The sequence below is a fragment of the Ursus americanus genome, chromosome 33 (assembly GCF_024610735.1).
Source record: "Ursus americanus isolate L20-20 chromosome 33, mUrsAme1.1.p, whole genome shotgun sequence".
Lineage (NCBI taxonomy): Eukaryota > Metazoa > Chordata > Mammalia > Carnivora > Ursidae > Ursus > Ursus americanus.
Genome location: NC_142159.1, coordinates 7623918 through 7642721, shown reverse-complemented (window position 1 = coordinate 7642721; position 18804 = coordinate 7623918). Strand labels below are relative to the sequence as shown.

The 18804-nt window shown below is 41.9% G+C and overlaps 1 protein-coding gene across 1 annotated transcript in view; it reads right to left on the bottom strand.

The window, feature by feature from the left end:
* The window catches only part of SNRNP40 (small nuclear ribonucleoprotein U5 subunit 40), a 34764-nt gene that overhangs the window by 1539 nt on the left and 14421 nt on the right, over positions 1-18804 (bottom strand). Inside the window, exons 5-8 of the mRNA XM_045782358.2 lie at positions 13970-14092; positions 7376-7496; positions 5344-5426; positions 3678-3739 (exon numbers count right to left, since the gene is read on the bottom strand). Of these exons, the coding sequence (XP_045638314.1) occupies positions 3678-3739; positions 5344-5426; positions 7376-7496; positions 13970-14092 (389 nt within the window). The remainder of the gene's footprint in view (positions 1-3677; positions 3740-5343; positions 5427-7375; positions 7497-13969; positions 14093-18804) is intronic.

Sequence of the window (18804 nt, the reverse complement as noted above, 5' to 3'; positions counted from 1 at the left end):
GTAGCTGAACAGAGATACAGGAGTAACTAAAACTATAAGCATTACTGGTATTTCAAGCAGAAGCTTTTGTGATGGGAAAGAACATGGAGAAGAAAGACAGTTTTTCCTACGGTCCCCACACAGAAATCTTCAAAGAGCACCTGATACTCAGCCAGGAGGTCTCACAGGTAACCCAACTCGCGGCGGGCTGGGGGCCTAGGCCGCAGATCCACTGGAGCTTGTACTGCCTTCAAATCACAGAGCCCAGAGAAGGGACAGAAAATTTCTGCGATATAACACAACCCAAATACATACTTGACCCAATCTTGCACTGAATTCATGGGAATCCCATGACCAGGCCAGCTAGTCTGAACTCATTTTACAGATACGAAAGCTAAGGTACAGTGACTCTTCCAAGGTGACAACAGTTCATCAGTGGCTCAGTGGCAGCACTAAAACAAGAACTCTGAATATATTCCAGGATTCGCCTTTCTCTTACCACCCTCAAACATCTTCTACTTCCCCTCACCCCTCAGAAGTTCTTTTGACTGTCAACGTTGCTTGGGTCACTTTGGGCTGAAGGGTAAAATAACGAGACACGATCTTCATATGACCACGCAAAAACAATCTATTGGTAAATTTAAAGGGCTGGTGGTTTTCAAGCAAGTTATAAACATTATTCGCAATTTGTTTTGTTAAGTCAACACCTAAAAGGGTACAGTCACCAGTACGTGATTATAAAATGCCTGGTGCTGATGCGGCATTACACTTTTGGACTATCGCACCGTTTAGCTCTCAAGGACTAGACTCCATAGGAACGAAATAAAACTTCCAAGCAAGATGGAGGGAAGCAGGAAGCCCATCTGTCTCCAGACTCCTTGGCTCTGATGTTCATGCTCTCCCTATGGTCTTCTTTCTTGCTGTGCGCAAATAATGCTCTCACGAACCCAGCCCAGGATGATACGGCAGAGTAACAAAGTCTGAGCTCAGGAGTCCGAAAGACCCGGGCTCAAGTCTCAGGCACCCAGTTACTCATTAAGTAACCTTAGACGAGTCTGTAACTTCTCTTGAGCTCCTCTCTCCTTAATCGCGATGCTGGAGATCACACTGAGCCTGCAGCTTGGTTGGGAGGTATGGTGAGACGATGGATGCGAAGCATGTGGCACACAGAACGACAGCTGTTGTGATGACGAATACATTCATCCTCACAACAGCCGGACATGAAGACAATAGGCTGACTCACTCACTCATGGCAGACAGACTGACCAGTCTTCCCACAGTCCTGGATGGGAACTGTTGAAGGGTTTTGATTTTGAACATGAGGAGGGAGGTGATTTGCAAGTAGAGAGGGGAAACTTGCCAAATCCAGGCCAAGCTGAAAAACAATTTTCTGAGGATACATTTCCCAGGCACATAAAAGCCAGCCGAACCCCAGATCTCCAAGGGTTTACTTGAAGGCCTCACTCTCCATGGCCACCAATTAGATGCTAAATTTAGAGGGGTTCCTTGTCCTCCCCTTACTTGGCACGGCCACATTCAGCAGGAACCAGGTTCCTTATATAACAGAGCTGCCTGTTGACTTGGGGCTAATTGGCGAGGTGGCCTGTGAAACGTCGCCAACCCCAGCAGGGAGACACACAGCCTGTGCCCAGACCAGAGCCATGAGGCCCACATGTCAGGTTTAAAGGAACAGTGGGGAGGGAAAGAGGGAAGAGGACACTGAAAGTCAGAAAGGGCCAATGGCAGAAACAAACTGCTCAGAAGAAAAGCTTAGGCAAATATCATTTGAAAGCTTAACTACATAAAAAAGATATCTGCTGAAAATGATGTAAAAACACTTAGAACGGTTCTTACTCTTCCAGAATGCACCTTAGGCTGTGGGCCTGTTTCTTAAGGCCTTCCTTAGCAACCTGACTACTGAAAATTCCTTAGATTCCCTCCGTAAGGCAGCTTTCTACACCACAAGGATGTAAACCATCAATGTGGCACTGTTTGACCTGGACCCTTGACCCCCAGAAAACACCTTACTACTTGTCCTTTTATCCCAGCATTCAAATTGTCAGGGGAAAAAAAAAGTGGACTCTGGAATCTTCAGATATGTTCAGCATTGTTCACAAGCAACAAGGTGTGGGAACAGACCAAGGTGAGGTTTCTCTATGGCTGTGCTAGGGTCCCAAATAGAGGAGAAAACTCTGAAACATGCCGAGAGCCCAAGCTAGTCCAGGAAAGGCCTCATGTTTATAAGATGGTGCCTGTTTTAGAAGGGTAGTAGGAAAATCTCTAAGTGGAGAGAAAGATGGGGTTAAGCTAAAAAGGGTTAGGACGTCTCCCAGTGGAAGCTAAACCCAGAGTCTGACATCAGAGTGCCTTATCATTCTTCACCATTCTGCACCTGTGGGCATGGCACCTGCATCCCCACTTCTGACTCCCTCCCAAGGACAGGTCGCCATAGACAGACCGAATGCAGCAACATCAGACAGAAGAATTCTCTCCCTTCTCTTTTTTTTTTTTTAAAGATTTTATTTATTTATTTGAGAGACAGCGTGACAGAGAGAGAGCAAGAGCAGAAAGGAGGGGCAGAAGGAGAGGGAGAAGCAGACTCTCCACTGAGCAGGGAGCCTGATACGGGGCTTGATCCCAGAATCCTGGGATCACGACCCAAGCAGAAGGTGGACACTTAGCTGACTGAGCCACCCAGGCGCCTCATCTCCCTTCTCTTTCTAATTCATCAGCAAATGGCTGAGCCAGTTTAAACTGACAACTAGGAAAGTATCACAGTCTCTGAATTCAGTTTGGGATTGGAAAATACCTAGCTCACATGCTGCCACAACCCACATCTAGCAATCATGGCGCTTTTCCTATTGTACCCACACCCTGCTCTGAACCATCCTGAACACGGGCAGCCATTACCAACAGCTGAGTTGATATGCAGGCTAAGGTGTGACTGTCATCCTCGAGCTAGGAATTCATTCATGTAATATTCACTAAGTGCTCAGAACAGGTCAAATACCGCTCTGGGTTCCAGATGACTAAGACTCATTCCCTGACCTCTGGCAGCAAAAAATTTAGTGAGGGTGCCCCACTGTTTGTCTTACTGTAAAATGTAATGAATGCTGGTAAAGGTTAGATGTGTAAGGTGTGACAACAGTGCAGAGTAGAGAGAGAGTGCTACCCCGCAGGAAAGGGAGAGAGGGGGCCGGGGAAAGTTTACAGACAGAACACAGAGGTGATTTCTAGAGAGATACAAAAGTCTAGAGAATGGAGAAGAGGCGACAGGAGAGAGAAGCCTGGAGGCACAAGGGGTGTTAGGACAGGGAAAGTTCCATGTGAGTGAAGTCCTGTGGCAATGGTGGGAGAGGTGAGTACACAACACGTATGTGAATGAGCCGAAACACAGCAGAAGAATCTGATGAAGGAAACTGGGGCCAGGAGGAGTCTAGATTTTACTTTGATGGCAAAGGGAACCCAACAGAAGTGAAGAAAGTGTTTAACCTCCAGGTCAAAAATGTATCCACGGAGCAGAAATGATGTGCTTGTCTGATGTGATCTTCAAGCCCCGCACACTGCACACGGCCGGCCTCCTCTCTGAGGACAGCTATAACGGTGTCCGCTCCAGCTCACTATCGGCACTTAATGCATTACACACGACAAGGTACCGCGGAGCCATCATTCTTCCCCTCGCACCCGGTAATCCTTACCTGTCAGCTGAACCAGCTGCTATCTTGCTTCCATCAGGTGACCAAGAGCATCTCAGAAGATTCTATAAAGATGAATAAGCAGGAATTCAATGAATACAATAATGTATCAAACCCCTCTTTATTAGACTATAAAATCACAAAAACTTTAAATTTCTGTCTTTCTTTTTTTTTGAGGGGAGGGAGGGGAAGAGGGAGAGAGAACATCTTAAGCAGGTTCCACGCCTAGTGCGCGGCCCACTGTAGGGCTTGATCCCACAACCCTGAGATCATCATCTGAGTCAAAATCAAGAGTCGGACGCTTAACCCACTGAGCCACCCAGGCGCCCTCAGACTTTAAATTCTGTGGCCTTTATTCTCTTTATTCTGTGGCATAAGAACCATACTTTATTTCATGTAACATACAAACCAACTGTAGAAAATGCTTAATTTACAGTAAATTAAGAGTAGGCCCGGCAACAAAATTTTATTCTGCCTAAAATGGAGGCTCCCTTTGCTCCATTTATTTTGATCCTCATTAATAATTTTATTTTGAAGGAAAATAAAAATAAAACCAAACTCAACAAAAAATAAGATTTGATTTATTAAAAAAAATTTTTTTTTAGATTTTATTTATTTGGGAGAGAGAGTGAGAGAGAGAGAAAGAGTGGGGAAAGGGGCAGAGAGAGAAGCAGACTCCCTGCAGAGCAGGGAGCCCAATGCAGAACTCGATCCCAGGACCCTGGGATCATGACCTGAGCCAAAGGCAGACACTTAACTGACTGAGCCACCCAGGCGCCCTAAGATTTGATTTATAAAGTGAAACTTAATCAAACAGACTCTCGAAAGAAAACCATACGTCTCTATTAACAAATTATCTGGAGGAGAAGCTGCTATCAAGAGCTGACCTAGGACTTGAGAGTACAGAAAAAATTTCTCTCAAACTTTGGGCCATGGTCCTTACTGAGGAGAGGAATGTATTCTCAGGGCCCTAAGAGCTGGTCACTGGGAAGGTAAGAGCCAGGAAGTCTGGGTTCCATATGGAACACTGACTCGAGGGTCAAAGTTTCTAAGGAACTAAAAGGATAAGATTATCTTGTTGAAGTCAGAAATCTTAAATTAATCTTAAAATCTTAAAAAAAAAAAAGAGGGTCCCATCACTATCTACCTATGTGACTGTCTTCATCCCTATGCTTCAATTAATTTTATTTCTGGCAAGAACAATTTTGATGGAGAAGAGTGTTAACTGGAATGCAGCCCCTTCTTCGCAGAGCTACTGCCCTCTTTTTTTTTTTTTTTTTTTTTTAAGATTTTATTTATTCGACAGAGATAGAGACAGCCAGCGAGAGAGGGAACACAAGCAGGGGGAGTGGGAGAGGAAGAAGCAGGCTCATAGCAGAGGAGCCTGATGTGGGGCTCGATCCCATAACGCCGGGATCACGCCCTGAGCCGAAGGCAGACGCTTAACAACTGAGCCACCCAGGCGCCCCTACTGCTCTCTATCCTTAGCAACCCCCCCCCCCGAAGTGAGATATAAGTGACATAGAATGTTGTTTTAGTTTAGGTGTACAACATAATGATTTGATGTATATAAATATTGGTCTTAGCACCATCTCAAATGTATCTTTGGGTCAAACAGACTCAAACAGACAGTAAAATAGACAGTAAAACTCCTCTATGCAGAACTCACCTTCTCAAAGTTGTGCACATTTCCTTGAAATATCTTCACACACCTCTCTTTGGGAGCAAATGGCCGGACATCCCAGACCCGCACTATAAACAGAGCAAAACAGTTATGGGCCAGAGGCCTCCTGAAAATCCAGCTGGAATCAGTGTCATGTCAATGACAAATGCTGTTTTTCCTGGGCGAACGAAGGCCAACACGGTTTATTATAAGGTAGATGGTAAGGCTCTTTTTTTTCGCCCTAAAGACATAAAATGCATTCAAATTCCATTAACGGGGTCTAAGGACACAGTGGAAAGTGGAGGGGGCAGGAAGGGGAAATGCCAAATGCATTGTTGGGGGTTTGCAACAGAAAGTAGCTGGGTGTGACATTAATTTCAACTAAACATTGGCAAATGATTCCTCTGCCAACCCAAAAAAGCCACATCTAACAAAGCCTTAATATGACAATCTAAAAACCACTGACTATTGTGACAATCTATAAAAACCAAACTCAGGACTAATTTTGCTCATAGGGACACCTGACAGTCTAAACTTGAGCAAGGTCAAATATACTGAGTACTAATAATTAGAAAAAGGGAACTCTGATTCTCATTCTAGCTCTGTTACACGTATGGGTGGTATCAGGTAAAAAGTGAGGTTATGTTTTGCTCTCCTCCGTAAAATGAGAATACTACTTGTTTTTTTTCTTTTTTACAAGAATACTTTAAGGATCAAATAAGACGATACATGTGATAGGGCTCTAAAAGAGTGGAGGTAATAGACAAAAATAAGGATTTTGTAATTTTATTATATAGCCATAACAAAAAATTATTATTATTATTATTATTTTAAAGATTTTATTTATTTATTTGACAGAGATAGAGACAGCCAGCGAGAGAGGGAACACAAGCAGGGGGAGTGGGAGAGGAAGAAGCAGGCTCATAGCGGAGGAGCCTGATGTGGGGCTCGATCCCATAACGCCGGGATCACGCCCTGAGCCAAAGGCAGACGCTTAACCGCTGTGCCACCCAGGCGCCCCAAAAAATTCTTATTATTTTAATAACCATTTAGGGAACTTCATCTTTCCTTACTGTGAACAATGCTAGAACTAGTCAATGGTAAATACATGAAAATCAGGATATAAACACGCATGGTAAGCAGTGGCTATAGCTGTTGTTAATAAGTGCTATATCAATAGTGGAATTCAAGTGATGTCATTTTAACTGAGTGTAATAAACGTAACAGTCCTAGGATTCAGACAGGCAGAGAAACTGAAGATAGGTGTGAAAGTGCTATGGAGCTGAGAATACAGCCAGAAAGTAAGGGTGTTCATTCATTCAAGAACTACTTATTTGGCTCCTGCTGAGCGCTGGGCGCAGTCTTCATTACAAAATGTCAGTGAAAGCATTTCAGTTTCTGACAAGCCTATGAACTTGTACATCAGAGGGGGGGCATCTCTAAGCTCTCCCAATACTAAGCATATAATCTACCCTCCTTTTTGTTATAGTAAACCCATCCTCCCACGGGGCAACTCAAAAACAAGCAGAGAAGAGTCTGTTTGTGTGAATGCAGAATGTTGCAATGTTTTATGGGGCATTTCCCATCCCACCAGTGCTTTGGAGCGGGGAGGACACACTGGCAGAAAGAGTGCAACTATACCAACGGCTCTACTCATCATTCAAGTCCGGTGCTCTCTACAGTGCTCGAGAACTGCTTTGGATGGATCCCAACAAACTAATAATCACCAAGAATTTCTAGTACACTGCCTGGCTCCACAGCATACCAGAGCTGAAATAGGTCTTAAAAGCTATATGCAAAGATGCCTGGCGATTAGATGGCGTATCTGGGACTAGAATCCTGGCTTCTTGACAATATCTTCTAAAGCTTTTTCTATTACAATGTGTTCTCCCAACTGCCCTGGCAGAAACCTGTGAACCACCCTGACTCTTTCCTTGGGTCCACATTTATCTCAGTACACATTTCTAGCACCCAATGCCCGCTTTCCGTGCGGTCCACAGTGTCTGGGCCCTTGGAGAGCTTTCCTTTCCATAGTTACCTGTATTGTCCATTGCATTGGACAAGAGATAAGAGCCTTCAGAACTTAAACTCAGGCCAGTCACTGAATCTGCATGGCCTCTCATGGTGTAGGTTAGCTTGTTTTGGCGCAAGTCCCAGACCTATAAAAACAAAAAGGTGCCCCCAGAAATCAAATTGAGAACAGCAAAGAAACATAGTTACTAACGAGTCAACTGCCTGGAGAAACTGGTATCCCTTCTCAATCTAGCTGTGGACCCAGTATTTAGCACAAAATAGAGGATTTCTGTCAAGAGGAAAAAAGACTCTTGTCTTTTTTTAAATTTCTTTTAGAGAGAGGGCATGAGTGGGGGTGAGGGAAAGGGAAAGAGAACCTTTTTCTTTTTTCTTTTTTAAGATTTTATTTATTTGACTGAGAGAGTGAGAGACAGAGCACAAGCAGGGGGTGTGACAGGCAGAGGGGAGAGGGAGAAGCAGGCTCCCCACTGAGCAGGGAGCCCCAAGCGGGACTCCATCCCAGGACCCTGGGATCATGACCTGAGCCGAAGGCAGATGATCAACCAACTGAGCCACCCAGGCGTCCCGGAAAGAGAGAATCTTAAGCAGACTCCACACCCAGTGCAGAACTGGAGCCTGACGTGGGGCTCAATCTCACGACCCTGAGATCACAATCTGAGCCAAAATCAAGAGTCGGATACTTAACCGAGCCATCCAGTTGCCCCTCTTGCTTTTCCAAAAAGGGAGTCAAACTTACTATGTCTGACTAAAGGGCTATAAACTTATATAACCTTTATATATAAAACTTATATAAGTTCAGGGGCGCCTGGGTGGCACAGCGGTTAAGCATCTGCCTTCGGCTCAGGGCGTGATCCCGGCGTTATGGGATCGAGCCCCACATCAGGCTCCTCAGCTATGAGCCTGCTTCTTCCTCTCCCACTCCTCTTGCTTGTGTTCCCTCTCTCGCTGGCTGTCTCTATCTCTGTCGAATAAATAAATAAAATCTTAAAAAAAAAAAAACTTATATAGTTCATATATATAACCACATATAAATTATATATAATATAAACGTATTTATTATACATAATATATTTATAATATATAAATATTATATATTTATATATAATTTATATTATATAATTTATATATAATAATATATATAATATATGCTATACATATAATTTATATATAATAATATATATTATATATATAATAAAGTTTAACAAAAATTAAGAATTTGCAGGGGTTATTCTTAAATCATAACTAAATGTATTAGGAATTAAAAAACTAAGTAGCATTTAAAATGCTTAAACTGGGGCACCTGGGTGGCACAGCAGTTAAGCGTCTGCCTTTGGCTCAGGGCGTGATCCCAGGGTCTTGGGATCAAGCCCCACACCAGGCTCCTCCGCTGGGAGCCTGCTTCTTCCTCTCCCACTCCCCCTGCCTATGTTCCCTCTCTTGCTGGCTGTCTCTCTGTCAAATAAATAAATAAAATCTTTAAAAAAATAAAAAAAAATGCTTAAACTATGATTCTTAGCAATTATAACTAAACTATTAGAACTACAGAAAAACAAGTGAACACATGATTTGAAAAGGGCAATACGATTACACGTAAATATATATAACAAGATAATACACAGAAATACAGATGCTTAAAATTGTTCATTTAATGTTATATGTACACACACACACACTACGGAAAACATATTTATTAAAAAGAAAGATAAATTATAGATTCACTGCTGCCTGGGTGGGAAAGGTAAAAGAAATAGTTTGGCTAAAAATAACCTATTGTCAAACAGGGAAAATAAATGGTTAAGTTATGGCCCATAAACATACTGCAACACTATGGATCTCATGCTAGAGATAGTAGAGCATGGGCGCCTGGCTGGCTCAGTTGGCTAAGCGTCTGCGTCCTGGGATAGAGTCCCGCTTCAGGCTCCCTGCTCAGAAGGGAGTCTGCTTCTCTCTCTGCCCCTCTCGCTAGATAGTGGAGCAGAGTGGAAAGAGTGAGGATTTAGGGTCAGACTGACCAAGTCCTAAGAGTTATTGGGCCACTCACCCTCACTAAGCCTGTTTCTGATCTGTAAGATGGGGAAAACAATATTTACGTCCTATGGCTGTTGGGAAGATTACAAATAGAATGCTTAGCAGATGCCTGCTACACAGCAGGCCCTCAATAATTGGGAGCTACTGTTAAGCAACTCCTAAAAATAACTCTGAGGACCAAATGTAAAAATGTTTCAATAATAAGCTATTAAGCTAATAGGAAAATACAAAACAGTATTTATATTTACATAGATTGCAACTATGTAAAAAAAAATTGAAGTCAATAGAAACGATCTGGAATGTCATATGGAAAAAGAACAGCAATTTTGTTAAGGTCATTGGTATAATACAGAATTTCCTCCAAATTTGATTTATTACTGCCGTGTAGTTTTTCTAAGTGAAAATTTTTATTTTGCTGCCTGTTTAAGTAAGGAACTTCTCTTATCTAGAAATGAGTTTGGTGTCGTATGTCAAAGCAATACATAAAGCAGACAACTCCACTTTCCAGGTCAATGACGCACTCATGTGTGGAACCCAACACACTTTATATACAATCATTTTTGTGTCAGGATGTTTGCTGCCTCAATAATCAGGAAAGCTTGAAATGGCTGTTTTTTGTTCAAGCTATTGTTCCTCCTCTTCAGAGAAGGCATTGTTGAAGTCTTAAGCTTTTTTCAGAGAGGATGCAACGTGCCATCCCTTATAGCACTTTCAGACCTTCCTTCTTGAGGCCTGCACACATTGTTTGTTCACGGCCAATGTGTATCTGGGATTTGTGGCAGAAAGAACTAATTTAAGCAAAATATTTTGTAAGTGCCCAAATCAGTTGTCCAGTGAATGTTTGGGCATCTGATTAATGGGCATCAACACCATGAGTTTACACGCTAGAAAAAGTATAGCAGAGTAGAAAGTTTTCCTAAGTTTTTGGAGTACGTGTACATTCTAAAAAAAAAAAAAAAAAATTCTGGGGTGTCTGGGTGGCTCAGTCGGTTGAGCCTTCGGTTTAGGTCATGATCTCAGGGTCCTGGGATTGAGCCCTGATCTTTGCTCTCTCTGCTCAGCAGGGAGTCTGCTTTTCCCTCTCACTCTGTGCTCTTGCTTGCTCTCTCTCAAATAAACAAATAAAATCTTTAAAATAAAAAAAAAAGTTCCTGAAAACAGAGCACTGGCAGAAAAATTTGAATATGTGTAGACAGAACAGACTTTTTATTTATTTATTTACTCATTTACTTATTTATTTTTTTTGAGAGAGAGATTGTGCACACACAGGCTTGGGGGAAGGGTGGGGGGTAAGCAGATTCCCCACTAAGCAGGGAGACTGACATGAGGCTCAATCCCAGGACCCCAAGATCATGACCAGAGCTGAAGGCAGACGCTTAACTGACTGAGCCACCCAGGCGTTGCACATGTGACTCTTGACCTAGGGGTCAAGAGTTTGAGGCTTACATTGTGTGCAGAGATGACAAAAAGATAAATAAACTTAAAAAAAAAAAGAAAAAAGAAAAAAACAACATATAGGGTAAGTAGGAACTAATTCACCAAATTATGCAAAACTAGAATCCGGGAACTTTTCAAAGAAATATGAAGGTCATTCATTCATTCATTTTCTAAGTAGGCTCCACACCCAACATGGAGTCCAATGTGGGGCTTGGACTCATGACCCTAAGATCAAGACCTCAGTTGAGATCAGGAGTCAGATGCTCTAGTGACTGAGCCACCCAGATAGCCCTGAAGGACGTCATTTTAGAAAAAAGCTAGTGATATATGTAATTACTGTACTTACGAAACTTTATTTACACATTCTCTATATTTGAGACAAATTTGGCCTTCAGAACAAAGCTGAGATTAGCTATCTGCAGAAACTGCTTACCCTGAGAGAAGGTGTAACATACAGTGTGTGTCTGAGAGGACACGGAAAACCTTCAAATCCTAAAAAGGGATCGGGTACCCCTTAAGGACTATAGCATAATTAAATATACCTGTTTAGAGAAGACCCAGGAACAGTCTAGGATAAAGAATGTGGAATAAGGCATACTATGTCATAAGAAGGCCTTCTTAGCACAAGAGTATTATTCTCAAGCTAGTCTATCCTCATAGTGGAGATGAGGGCATCAAATTCTCAGACCTAAAATAAAAGAAGCCAGTCTCAAAAGGTTACATACTGTATGATTCCATTTGTATGATATTCTAGAAAAAGGAACTATAGGACAAAGAACAGATCAATGGTTGGAATGAGTTAGGAACAGAAAGAGGGTTTGACAGAGGTGAACATTAGAAAATTTGGGGGGCGAGGGAAATTGTTCTGTACCTTGTTTGTGGCAGCCACACAAATCTATGCGAGCATAAACCTTCACAGAACTGTACACTAAACAAACATTTTGCCATATGTAAACTTTAATAATTTTATTATTTTTTTAATGGGAATTCTTTCTTTTTTTCTTTAATGTAAGCTCTATGCCCAATGTGGGGGGGCTTGAACTCATGACTCCTAGATCAAGAGTCACAGGCTCCACCAACTGAGCCAGCCAGGCACCCCTAATAATAATTTTAAAAGTATGAAAATTATAATAGCTTAATGTCACTAACCTACCGTCATGTGTATAAGATGCCCTCTAGTGATTCTAAAGCTAATGGGCTCCTAAACTTCTCTCTGGGAAATAACTGCATTAGCTAGTAAGATGATCTAATTAAGTTCCCATGCCCGATTCCACATTCTCCATACAGTTATAAGGTAGAAAAGGGATGAGAAGTTAAATTTTGGAAGTAGTCAATTTTCAAGTATTATGGGACATCCAAGTGGGGGAATGCTGAGAGGCTGGTTGTATACAGGGGTCTGGAGCTGAAGATCTGCGCCGGAGACAGTCAGCATAGAGACGACAAAATCATGGAATTAGATGAGAACTATCCAGGGAAAAGGTATATATGAGAAAAGCACCTAGGAAAGGACCTTGGGAAGTGATGACATTTAAAGTATATATAAAGAGAATGACTTGCAGAGGTATTTGAGAATGATATGCCAGAGGGGTAGGAGAATATGTTGTCACAACTGTTTAGAAGAAAAGACAAGACTAAAAGGATCTACTGAATTTAGGAAAAGAGAGGAGGATCATTGGTGACCTTAAAGAGAAGGGTGTCAATGAAACAATGGAGGCAGAAGCCAGACTGCTGAGTGATCAGGAGACATGGAGTGGAGGAATGAAATGGGGTGAGGAACTGAAGACAGTGAGGGTAGAACAATCATCAGGGGGCTTTTCTCATAGGTATTAAGAGCAGGACTCTGAAACCAGAGTCTGGGTTTTGCTGGGTTTCTCTTACTTTAGTTTCTTCATCTGTAAAATGGCATTAATAGCATTTATTTCATAGGGTGCTGTGAAGCTTAAACGAGTAAGAGAAAGCTCAAAGAACAATGCCTGACACTGACAATAAGTGTCCGATGGTAATGATAACATTATTATGGTCATCACCACAAAAGAAGTCTAGCTGGGAAGGGGAAGACAGGGCAACAACACGAGGAAGTGAAATGAAAGGAAGACTCCCCCACCCCAATGCCAAGACCTGAGCACAATGGAGTGCTGACGAGAAGACAGCAGAAGAGCAGGCTGAAAACAGAGGATCTGGGAAACCAGAGGGCATGAGGGCCCAGACAGGACAAGGAGTTGAAATCCTTCCACTGAAGGGACTACCTTTAGACAAAAGCAAGGACATTTCATCCACAGTAGCAGCAAAGGAGGCAGGGAGGGAAAGGCACACAGCATGATTTTTAGGTAGGGACAACAGGAAGCTGAGTATTTACCCACCAGTTCTCACTCTAAAGGTAAAACAGAAAGTAAGGACATCTTTGAAACACTTAAGGAAGCCAATATGTAAAGACAGACACAAATTGTATAGCCCCCCCAAAACACTTCCCATCCACTGTCATTTGCTATGTCCAGAAACTCTGCTAATGCTCTAATGCATTAAGTTCATTTAATCCCCACTACAACCCCAGGAGGTAAACATTATTGTGGTTATTAAGAGGTTTAAAGAAGTTAAAGAACTTGCTTGTACTCCTAAGAAACTAGAAAATGACAGAACTGGGATTAGAACCCAAGTCAATTAGTCAAAAGCGTGAGCTACACTGTGCTGCTGCGTGGATCGCCGCCACTCTCACAACATTGCCGCCTTCCCTCTTTCTTGGCTGTGGTCCCTCCAAAACTTCCTTTCCGCAGTCTCAAAGAGAAAGACACACTGAGAGGTCAGAGTTGATTCAACGCTATCTCAGCAGGCCAACAAAGTGAGGGGAAAAAGGCTGCAAATGTCTTGAGGTAGGGAACGCACTCTTCATGTTCACAGACTCCACACGCAGGGCCTCACAGGAACTGTCTGGTCCCTGATGGCATTTATAGGAGCTGGAATGCAACCCTTGCCTTAGAAGTCAATGAGGACAGGACAGAAAGAAACAAGATTTAAGTTACTATCTTCCTTGTAGTTGCTATAAAGTGCAAAGCTATCGCGATCTCAGAAGTCTGAAAAGACTACCTCTGTGGGTGGAGACAGGTGAAGGCAGGTGTAACACAAATGTTAAACATACCTTGATATCGTTGTCTATTCCACCAGAAATAATCTGATCACTTGTATCATTGAAGGTCACAGCTAACACCTGGTAGGTGTTCTGAAATGTCTGGATGGCTGCTTTCTTCCGGATGTCCCATAGCTGAAGTAGAGGAATAGGAGGGTCTACAGTCAAACATCATTGTTAAGAAGTAATTGCATAGTACATCCTGAAGTCTAAGGACTTTGTGCAGGTAAATACATTTTTAACAGGGATCCCGTTCAGAAACTTGTCTGGATATTCTAGGAACATGGTGAGAAGTGACTGTAATTTTGCCAATGTATCTGAAAGTTGGGAGAACAAAATACTTTGTCGTATTTTTAGATCCCTTTGTTAAAGTACGAATAATCATAGTTCATCAACATGCCCTTAGAATGGAAATCCTCTACTTGCTTAGTTCACATGCTCTTTGCACAGCAAGGATGTTAGACCAGTGTTTTCAAACTGTAGATCCTAGCTCATTAATGGGCCATGGCTTACATTAAAAAATATACAGAGAGAGGTTACATCAGCGAAAATGGCAGAGTAGGGAATGCTAAAAGGTTGTCCCTCTACAAAAGCAGAGAATTATGTGGCAAAAACCCCGGCAGAATCAACTTTATCAGAACTCTAGAAACTAATCAAAAGTTTATAACAACCAGGCAAATGCTTAATGAGGGAAAAAACCCTCCTGAGTCTTAGTTAAGAGAGTTTTGTAGCGTTTTAACTTACCCTGTCTCCATCTCCTACTCAGCAAGAGCTTTGAAGGCAATGGCCCACATTCCCTGTATAGGTTCCTAGTACCAGAGGAAGCATTCTCAAAGAATTGTGATTGTTTTTAACTGTCTGGTGGCTCCCTAAAGGATGAACTTAAAGGGTCTGACTTTATTTTGCCTAACCAGGGCAGAGGCATTTGTCTAAAACCTTTAAAGGCAAATAAATGATTAGCCTCTGCTGTCTGGGGCCAGGGATGACAGCTGGGGCAAACCACAGACAAACCAAAAAGCTTGGGAGGAAAGCTGGGGAATGACACAATTTGTAGAAAAAGGCCTTTGAAAAGCTGACATATCTCTAGGACCCTAGAAGGCCATTTGCATGCCCGTGTCTGGCACACGCTTGGAAAAGACCTGAGATGGCCCTAAGCTCTCCTCTCACTGACCTGCACGGGCTCTGCACAAAGTTGTAAACTGCCTGGTAAAGACAGACCCAACACACACGCACTTGCGCGCGCGCACACACACACACACACAGTGAATCTGCAAAGACTGGGGAGAGGCTTTTTATTCACAAGTGATTAAGAAAATCTCTGCCAAATCATTAGTGAGCTACCAAGCTAATGAAATAGATATTTCAGTGGCTACACATGGCAAATAATACAGACTTTACAAAATCAGTTCAGAAAATTCACTTAATAGGGGCGCCTGGGTGGCTCAGTTGGTTGCGTAAGCCACTCCAGGTTTTGGCTTGGGTCATGATCTCAGGGTCCTGGGATTGTCAGGCTCTGCACTCAGCAGGGAGTCTGCTTAAGATTTTCTCTCTGCCTCTCCCTCTGCCTCTCTCCCTGCTCATGCTTTCTCTCTCCTCTGAGAATAAATAAATCTTTTTTTTCCTAAAGGTTTTATTTATTTATTTGACAGAGAGCCAGTGAGAGAGGGAACACAAGCAGGGAGAGTGGGAGAGGAAGAAACAGGCTCCCAGCAGGGTGCCTGATGTGGGGATCGATCCCAGGTCCCTGGGATCACGCCCTGAGCCGAAGGCAGAAACTTAACGACTGAGCCACCCAGGCGCCCCGCGAATAAATAAATCTTAAAAAAAAAAAAAGAAAAGAAAGAAAATTCACTAAACAAACAGCTACAACAAGCAACAACAACAAACCCTTGGAGAGAATCTAATTTCCAGAGTTACCACATTATAATATTCAAATGTCCAGTTTTTAACAAGAAATTATGAGGCACGAAAAGGAGCAAAAAAGTATGGCCCAGGGGTGCCTGGGTGGCTCAGTCGTTAAGTGTCTGCCTTCAGCTCAGGGCATGATCCCAGCCCCGCAACCAGCTCCTCCGCTGGGAAGCCTGCTTTGTCCTCTCCCACTCCCCCTGCTGTGTTCCCTCTCTCGCTGGCTATCTTTCTCTCTGTCAAATCAATAAATGAAACCTTCAAAAAAAAAGAAAAAGAAAAAGAAAAAGAAAAGCAGACTAAAAAAAAAAAAAAAGAAAAAGAAAAAAGTATGGCCCATACAGAAGAAAAAAGAAGTTAAGTCTTTTTAAAAAATGATGATGGGACAACTGGATAACCATACCCAAAATAATGAAGGCAGACGTTTATCTCATACCATATGGAAAAATGTACTCCATGTGGATCAAAGACCTAACTGTGAAAGTTAAAACTATGAAATTCTTAGAAGAAAACACAGGGGTAAATCTTCACGGCCTTGGATTTGGCAATGAATTACTAGATATGACACCAAAAGCCCAAGTGACACAAAAACCCGTAGTTCAACAACAACGTTGGGAACAGCCCAAGAAATGGGCAAAGGCCCTGAATAAACATTTCTTTTCAGGTGGTATATGCATGAGAAAAGATGCTCAGCATCATAAATCATTTGGGAAATGCAAATCAAAACAATGATTAGAGATTGCTTCACACTCACTAGGATGGTTATAATTAACAAAAAACCGAAAAACAAAAACAAAAACAAAAGAACCACAGAAACTAAGGACTGATGGTGAGGAAAAATTGGAGCCCTCAAGCATCACTGGTGGGAACATAAAATGATGTGGCTGATGTGGAAAAGCCTGGATGTTCCCCAAAAGGTAAAGTATAATTACCATATGACCTGGCAACCCTGCTCCCAAGAGAAATGAAACAAAAACCTGTGCACCCATCTTTGCAGCAGTGTTAAAAAGGAATGAAGTATTAATACATGTTACAACGGATGAAGCCTGAAAACATTAAGTGGAGTGAAAGAAACTGAACACAAAAAGGCCACTTATTATCTGATTCTATTTATATGAAATGTCCAGAAGAGGCAAGTACATAGAGACAGAAAGGAGATTAGTTGTTGCCAGGAGCTGGAAGGTAGGGAAAAGTACTGACTGCTAAATGGGTATGGGGTTCTTTTTTGCCCTCCTTACCTTTGTCAGTTCCCATCTCCCTACAATGGACTGCTCCCATCCTTTTCTAATTTTTATGGGGGGTTCTGGTCTTGGATCATGGTGATGAGCACACACATTGTGAATGTACTAAAAGCCACTGAACTGTACACCTTTTAAAATGGTTAAAACGGTAAATTTAACGTTATGTGAATTTTACCCCAATTAAAAAATATATAGAAGAAAATGTCCCATATAGAAAGGGCTGGTTCATAAACACAGATGTACTGAGGGGAGGATATTCTGGGTCATAGTATAAAATGTACTGCTTACTGCAAATTGTGATTTTAAAAATGTTTAAAAGTTACTACATTTAGGCCATCTAATGTAATCCCAACTTTTATGGATGAACAAACTAAAGCACAAAGAAGGAACTAACTTGATGAAAAACACCCAGCAGGTCAACAGCAAAACAAGGACTAGAATTTAGTACCATCCGATTCCATTATATTCATGTTGAATTTACTAAAATGTGTGTTAATTTCCTATAATTACTAAATATATGCTTGTTTTAAAAAGTTAACATTTATTTTCAATGGGTGTTTGATTTATTAACAATAAAAGATAAAGATTAGCTACAATTCTAGAACTCTATACTCTAAACAACTAGGCTCTATTTTTTTTTTAAATAAACTTACATAACATGGATCTACATTTTTTAAAAATATTTTTTTTAAGTTTCTTTATTTTTAGTAATCTCTACACCCAACATGGGGCTCGAATTCATAACCTCAAGATCAAGAGTTGCATGCTCTTCCGGGGCGCCTGGATGGCACACCGGTTAAGGGTCTGCCTTTGGTTCAGGGCGTGACCCTGGCGTTATGGGATTGAGCCCCACATCAGGCTTCTCCGCTATGAGCCTGCTTCTTCCTCTCCCACTCCCCCTGCTTGTGTTCCCTCTCTCGCTGGCTGTCTCTATCTCTGTCAAATAAATAAATAAAATCTTTAAAAAAAAAAAAAAGAGTTGCATGCTCTTCCGATTGAGCCAGCCAGGTGCCCCTAAAAGATTCTATTTTTAAGTAATCTCTATACCCAATGTGGGGCTTGAACTTACAACCCCGAGATCAGGAGTTGCACGCTCCACTGACTAAGCCATTCAGGCACCCTCGAGTCAAATATTTTAGAATATTAGTTTCAGACAACCATCATTTTTAAAGATTATTTTACTTTGAAATACAAAAATGTTAGAAGTAAAAGAGAACATTTTTGCTGCCTGAATCATCTGAGAATTGCTGACCTAATGCTTTATCACTCCTAAATACTTAAGTGTGTTTGTCTTATAAAGATAAAAATAATAGGGGTGCTTGGGTGGCTCAGTTGGTTAATCGTCTGCCCCCGGCTTGGGTCATGATCTTGGGGTCCTGGGATTGAGCCCCGCATCTTGCTCCCTGCTCAGTGGGGTCTGCTTCTCCTTCTCCCTCTGCTGTTCCCCCTTTCCCTGCTCATGCTCTCTCTCTCTCAAATAAGTAAATAAAATCTTAAAAAGTATCTATATAATACAAAGAATATATATACATATATAAAATCCTATATAATCTTAACCGATCAGAATGAAAAAATTAACACCAACACATTATCACCATCCAATCCTCAGATCTCATTCAAGTTTCACCACTTGTCCCAGTATGTCTTTTATTGCAAAGAGATTCAGTTCAGAATCATGTGTTGAATTTACAGGTCATGTTT